This window comes from Gracilinanus agilis, unplaced genomic scaffold, assembly GCF_016433145.1.
Source record: "Gracilinanus agilis isolate LMUSP501 unplaced genomic scaffold, AgileGrace unplaced_scaffold21070, whole genome shotgun sequence".
Classification (NCBI taxonomy): domain Eukaryota; kingdom Metazoa; phylum Chordata; class Mammalia; order Didelphimorphia; family Didelphidae; genus Gracilinanus; species Gracilinanus agilis.
In genome coordinates, this window is record NW_025352550.1 from 1,111 (window position 1) to 7,795 (window position 6,685).

General features: G+C 57.0%; 1 protein-coding gene across 1 annotated transcript; it reads right to left on the reverse strand.

Annotated features, from left to right (window-relative positions):
• Nucleotides 1–698: 698 nt before the first annotated feature.
• LOC123254394 (myb-related transcription factor, partner of profilin-like) lies at nt 699–6,270 on the reverse strand (the record flags this gene model as incomplete). The annotated part of the gene is made up of 4 exons (XM_044683427.1): nt 699–2,249; nt 3,683–4,210; nt 4,873–4,992; nt 6,168–6,270. Coding segments are annotated over 4 exons (1,374 nt in total), but the record flags the coding sequence as incomplete, so codon positions are not given.
• Between the last annotated feature and the right edge of the window lie 415 nt (nt 6,271–6,685).

Genomic DNA, 6,685 nt, shown 5'->3' on the forward strand with positions numbered 1-6,685 from the left:
AATTCCCAGAATGCTCGGTGGTTTGGGGGGAAGGTGATGAATTTCCTGCCCCCCCAATCCTTTTTCTACCCACAATTCTGTTCTCTCCCGTTCTGCTTTGCCCCCTTGATCGCTGACCAGGGAAGTGAGGCCCCCTGTCTCCAGTAGTGCGTACCTAGGAGAAGAAGGAGCCTGGAGAGCTCGGAGCCTGCAGTTCCCCTTGCCCTTTCCCTGGGGAGAGCGCGGGGTTTAGGACCTGCATCCTCCCACCTGTGTGTCCTCAGATCTAACGAGCTAGTCTCTGTACACAAGTAGGCACTTAACAAACGCTAGTTCTCTACCCTCTGTGGACAAGTTCCCCAAACTCTCTGGACCAGTTTCTTCTGTAAAATGCGGGTGAACTAGAAGGCATGTATGAATATGTCTAAGACTCCCCCCTTTCCTCCTTCCAAGGTTCTCCTTCCAGTCAGCCCATTTCCTAATCTGGCAAAACGAGGTGGTTGGATCTCACAACCATCCTAAGAGCCAGGTGGCCTTGGGCGAGTGTCATTATTCCAGATATGTAAATAACGGTCCCAGCCCATGGGATTGATGCCTTGGGGTCAGGAAGACCTTGTCTCTGATACTTAGCCTATGACTAACCCTCTCTACACGTTTCCTGGTGTGCAAAAGTGTGTGTGTGATGCTACCACAGGTCCTCTGAGACCACAGTCACAGGCTTTGTATTAAAAAATAGTTTATTGATATGTTGTTCTTGTGGGGCAGGAAGGCAGGTGTGAAGTGGTAAAGGGAAGTTCTGAAGGCCTGGAGGAGGGCAAGGGGTACTTAGCCCCTCTGGTGTGCTAGGAGGGGCAGGGAGCTCAGGGCCTGATGCCCCCCACATTTTTGCCCTTCCGCTTCTGAACTTAGGGTTCAGTTGCCATCCAGGCACAGTGGTGGAACCCTGAGCCTAGCTTCTGGGCCAAGAGACAGGTGGCACTCACAAGCTTTGAGGAGAAGGTGGGAATTCCAGTTGGGGGACAAGGGGGTCCCAGACCCTCCAATCCCACCCCCCCACAGAATAATAATAAATAAGGTTAAACTGACAGGTTTGCATGTCCAAAATGGGGATACTCCTAAGGCTGTGATACTTGGGGAAGCTGGGCACGTGTCTGACTAGGAGGGAGGCAGCATGAAATCGTGGGAAAAGGGCCCTGCATCTGGTGTCTGAAGACCTCAGCTGAATCCCATTCCACTCCTTTCACTCTGTGTAAGACAGTGGGCACGTCTCTTCATTTCCCTGGGCTTTAATTTCCTCTGTAAAATGAGGGGGCTGGCCTAGAGGGACTCCAAAGTCCCCTCCATCTCTACATTCTATCAAACTTGTAACTAACCCTAAAGAAAATCAGGCACTAGACAGGGATTGTGGGCAACAGGGACCCTGACATCTTCAGTACAGCCCCAGAGGGAGTTTTGGGGATGGAGAGGGGCAGCAGGAAGGAGCAGCTGAAGGGGCTACAGCCCCCTGGAGTCGGTTATAAGCAGTGTTGTATCCCCCTCCCCCCTCCAAAATGGGCCAAGCAGGGCAGAGGGTAGTGGGAGACTGGGCACAGGCAGTGGGAGAAGGGCTGGGGATGAATCCCTTGGCTCCATCCCAAAGCAGAACAATCACAGGTTCTTCCACCTTCCCCTGCGTTTTCGTGTTGGGAAACCTTTTCTCCTCTTCGCAGGAGGTGAATCTCTGGGTGGAGGAGACTGGGTACCCCCCCCTTCCCCTGGGGAGGTCCTCACTATGGCTGCTTCCTCCCCCTCCTCAATTGTTGCTGCTGCTGGCTCAGGTGAAGTCTCCACCTTGGGGTGGGCCGGGGCCAGCCCGGCAGCAGGCAGGGACACAGGGGGCTCCGGGACAGCTAAGAGGGGCAAGAGGGCACTGAGGACTTCACTCAGCTTAGCCAGTCCATGGCGCAAAGTGCCTTCCAATTCACGAATTGCCTCAGCTGTCTCACGCTGGGCTCGAAGGAAGTCCAGTGAAGGATCAAGAGGAAGTGGCAGGGGAGGTGGTGGTGGGAGACTGGAAGGAGAAGGGCCTGGGCATGGAGGACGGGGAGGCGGTGACGGTGCTAGTCGAGGAAGCTGGACAATCTGCAGGGTGGCCTGGTCTGGGGCTGAGGCAGGAGGAGGAGGTGGGGAGTCTCTCTCTTTGGGGCGAAGGAGGATGCCGTCCAAGGGATAGCAGGGAGGGCGGGCTGATGACTCCGGGCTGCTGCAGGCCTTGCTCCGGATGGAGGTTTCTGCAGAAAGAGAGTTGTGTGAACCAGGGGCAGCCCCACTGGGGCACCCACCCAAACAACCTCTCTGATAAGCCTCAGAATGCTGCAAATGTAAGGGTGAAGATAAAGTGGGCTGTGGAACTATGGTGTGACCTTGGGTGAGTCATTTCCTAAAATGATGTGGGGTCTGAAGCCCCCTCTAGTTCTGATGAGCCCCTGGGGGCTGGAAGACAGAATGAAGACAGGGCCTTATCACCCACCTACATGCCATCTTTCAATGTGAGCATGAGGATCAGAGCAATGGAGCCAGGGAAGGGGGCTGTTGAGAGCCAAGGTGCCCATTCCCCTCCTCTTCCCATCAGGGTATTGGAAGTAGAGCTGCCTGGGCACCTGTGCCCTAAGGAGGCCTTGGTTCTCTGTCCAGGGCAAAAGAAAAAGAGTTTGGCCAAAGCCACCTAGTGCCCCTGCCTTGGCTCAGAGCCTTCAGAAAGACCAGGGGTGTCTTAAAGGTACCCATGATGGTCAGAGTCCCTTCTCTCCTGTGGGTTCCCGTCTCCCCAGCAGAGGAGGGCTGGGGAACCTCTAAGATCCCTGCCTACTCCAACCAGCTCTTCTGACGTGCAGTGTTCCTAGAGCCAGGATTCATGGTGCCAGGAGGTGCCTTCAAAACTGAAGCCAACTCTGAGCTGATGAAAATGGCACCATTGAGAAGAGCAGGGACCTGTCTAGGTAGTAAAGGCCGGAATCACACAGGAAGAAGTGAATAATTGACCTGAGATTTGAGCACTGAATCCTAAAGTTCCGGCTTCTGTGGGTCTTAGGAAAACCCAAGTTCCAATCCTGTCTCCATCCCCTCCAAGCTGTGTGTCACTGGCCGTGTCCCTAACCACCTGAAGTCTCGGTTTCTTCATTTGTAAAATGATGCTAACACCACCTATCTGGGATGAGGGGAGGGGGGACAGCAAGGTGGTGCAGTGGCTAGAACAGAGGGCTTGGAGCCAAGAAGATCAGAGTTCAAATATGGCCTCAGACCCTAGCTGTGTGACTCTGGGCAAGTCGCTCAACCCCTGTTTGCCTCAGTCCTTCCTCTGTAAAATAAGGACACGCTGGAGAAGGAAATGGCAAAGCACTCCATGATTTTAGCCAAAAAAGTCCATGGGCTTACAGAGAGTCAGTCATGACTGAAGAACTGGACAACCACCACCACCTACCTCACAGGTCTGTACATCGAGGACCAGAGGAGAGGTTAGAGCTCTGCCTAGATACTGTGTCTAGCCACATCCTTAGCCAACTTCTCACTGTGAATCGGAATGCCCATGACCCTGCCATTCTCCATTTGTGGGGCCTGCTCCCCTGCCATGCCCTCCGTCTGGGCACATCTGTGCTATGGCAGGCCGCCACTCTTGCTCTGCCCACTCTGCCCTGGCCCCCGGGGCTTCCCCACTCCCACTCACCAGCTGGCCTTTGCTCTCCCCCCAGCAGGTAGCGATGAGGGAAGGGGCCCGTTGGGGGAGGTGGGTGGAAGGAGGCCGAGGGGCCGGTGTGGAGCTCGGGCCCTCCCAACACCCCAGGCCCCAGGATGGCAAAGATGGTCTCCTCCTCTGCGGAGAAGGCATCCTCCGAGGCTCCAGGCCCCAGCCCGCTGCCTTGCGTAGAGTGGGGGACCCTGGCGAGCTTCTCCTTGGTCCTCCGCTTGAAATCGTTCCAACGTTTCTGCACCTCCTGGCCTGTGCGCTTCCAGCTGGTGATGCCATTGATCTTGGCGGCAATGCCTTCCCACACCCGCCTCCGCTCGGCGACCGTGACCCGTCGGCTTTGGGTGCCATACAGCTGCGAGTAGTTGGCCCGAACTTCCTGAATCAAGATCTGGTTCTCCTCGTAGGAGAAGCGTGGCTTTCGCAGCCGGGTGATCTCCTCCACTTCACCCGCCATGTTGGTGCTTCGGCCCACACCCGGTCCAGGACCTTTTCCTGCATTGGGGGCTGTGAGAGAAGGGGGGAGGTGACAGGGGAGGTGGCAGCCACCCTCATCCCCGAGGACCTCCCAGGCCTCTTCTCCTGCTCCTGCTCCCTCTGTCGGACAGTGAACAGCCTCTCCTTCAGTTTGCCATCACCCCCTCCTTCCTGCGGCTCTCCCCTTCTCATCCACCCATCTCCCCTCCATCGTGTGCCTCTCCATCCCCCCTCCATGGACCCCAAGACACAGTCCAACCACCTGCCCTTTCCCATGAAGCTCTCCTCCCTGACCCAACCATCTCCACCCCTGAGGCAGATTCGCTGAGATCAGCACCCAGCCTGCCAGCCTCCCCCTCTGGCTTCCCAGGCTCTCCCCCAGGCCTTTCTCATTCCACTGTCCAGCCCCCCCCCCCCAAGGGTAGGCCTCCTCTTCTTTCTCTGGGAGCCTGAAGAGGATGGGAGGAAGAGAAAGGAAGAGCTGCTGCTCCCTCCTTCCCTGCTCTCCCTCTCACCCCCCAGGACCAATCCCTGCCCTGTCTGCCACCCCACATCTCCTCCTCTGTATCTGGCTGCCTTCCTCTCTGAGCGCCTCTCCCAGGCTCCTTCGGGAGACCATCTCCCCTCCCAAGGGTTCCTTTAGGGCATCTGGCCACGAGTAGAGGTGGCTGTGCAAGGAAGGGCCGGCCCACTGCACAGGCCCAGGGCAGGGATGCTGAAGGCCAAAGACTCTCCGGGAACAAGAGGCCCTGGCTCAGGGCCTGGTGGAGTCCAGGCAGGCAGGGCTGGAATCTGATGCCCTGGGCCTTTCCCTGCATGGGTGAGCAGGGTATGGAGAGCAGCCCAGGAGACTGGGGAGATGCAAAGAGACTGGAGCAACTTGGGGAGAAGGGTGGGAATGGGACTAGGAGGTCGAGGAAGCTGGGAGAGCTGGCAGAACCTAGAGGAGAGGAGGTGGGGGAGATCCAGCAGGCAGACTAAGAAAGGGCCTTGACTATTGGGGGGTGCCTCATAGAATGGCTGAATTGTATTGGATGAGGAAGTCAGAAGGACCAGGGAGCTAGAAGGGCACTGGGTCGAGGCTGGAGAACGCCTTAGGGACTAGGGAATAGCACGGGGGGGGGGGGCTCACTGGTGAGAATGAGGGGAGATTGGAGAACATGGGGAGCCTCTCAAGGGGAAGGCTGGGGATGCTCAGGGGACTTGGGGGTCTGGCAATATGAGGAGGTTGTTGAATGGCAAGATCAGGAAAGAGTTTAGGGAGTTGGGAGGGGTGTGCTAGGGAACACTGGGGAGGCTGCCTAGGGGGGAGATGAAGAGCCGAGGAGACTGGAGAGGCTGGAGGACAGCTTAGAGGGAAGGGGGTGTGTGGTGGAAAATAGCAGCATTGGGAAAGGGGCTGGGGAATAAGGGGGGCAGCAGGGAACCACAGGAGAGAGGATTCTCAGGAGAGGCAATGGCTGGTGACAAGGAACAGGGTCCTGGAGAGCCAGGGAAGAGGGGTTTGGAGACTATGGGAGCTATAGAGGAGTATGTCAGAAGGGGAATCCTGGAAGGACAGGAAGGTGGGGACTAAGGGAGGCTTAAATAGTGGGTTACCTGAGAAGGGGGTCCAGGGGACTAAAGGGGTGTTGGGGACTAAAGAGAGGTATTGTTGGCACCCCAACAGGGGGTCCTGGGACCAAGGGAGGATGCTTCCTAAGGGGATGTGGGAACTAAAGGGGAGGTGAAGCTGGGTACCCCAGAAGAGGGTCTTTGGCTCAAGGGAAGATGAGTTCTAAGGGAAAGTGTAGTGGGGTATCAGGGCAAGAGGAGTCCTGGGGAGGGGAACTGAGGGGGCAGAGTAGGATACCTCGGGGTTCTGGGAAGTAAAGGGGTACAAGAGGTAGGTAGTCCTGGGGATCACAGATGGGTCTTAAGCACTAAGGCATCCAGGGATTTGGGGGATCCTAGAGGCTATGGGTGGCAGTGCAGATGGGTCCCCCACTCTGGGCAATGAGAGGGTACAGGAGTTGTAAGGGCCTTGAGTAGAGGTATACCCCTGGGGTTTTGATGGCTGGGATGTAGTGGGTCTTCCCTCCCCCCACATCCTGGGCACAAGAGGGGGGCAGAGTGCATGGGTCCTGGGGGCTATGGATGGGGATCCTGCAAAGTTCCCCTGGTCCTGGGCACTAGGGAAGCTAGGTGTTTGGGAAGGTGCAAGGGGTATGGAGTGCCATCGCTGAGGATGCATCCTTGGGGTCTTGGGCACTAAGGGGATATAGAGTCATGGGGCCCTAGGAACCAGGAGGAGGGATGCAGTGGGCACTAGGGAGTGAGGGATTGGATGCAGCAAGGACACTGGGGGGGAGGGATGGGATCCTGGGAGCCATGGGTAGGGGTACACCCCCAGAGTTTTGGGCACTAGAGAATATAGGGGTTCAGGGTTCCTGGAGAGCAAGGTCTCCCAGTCCTAGGCATAAGGGGGTACAGGGATTTGGGGGGATGGTGGGGGTACAGTGGAGT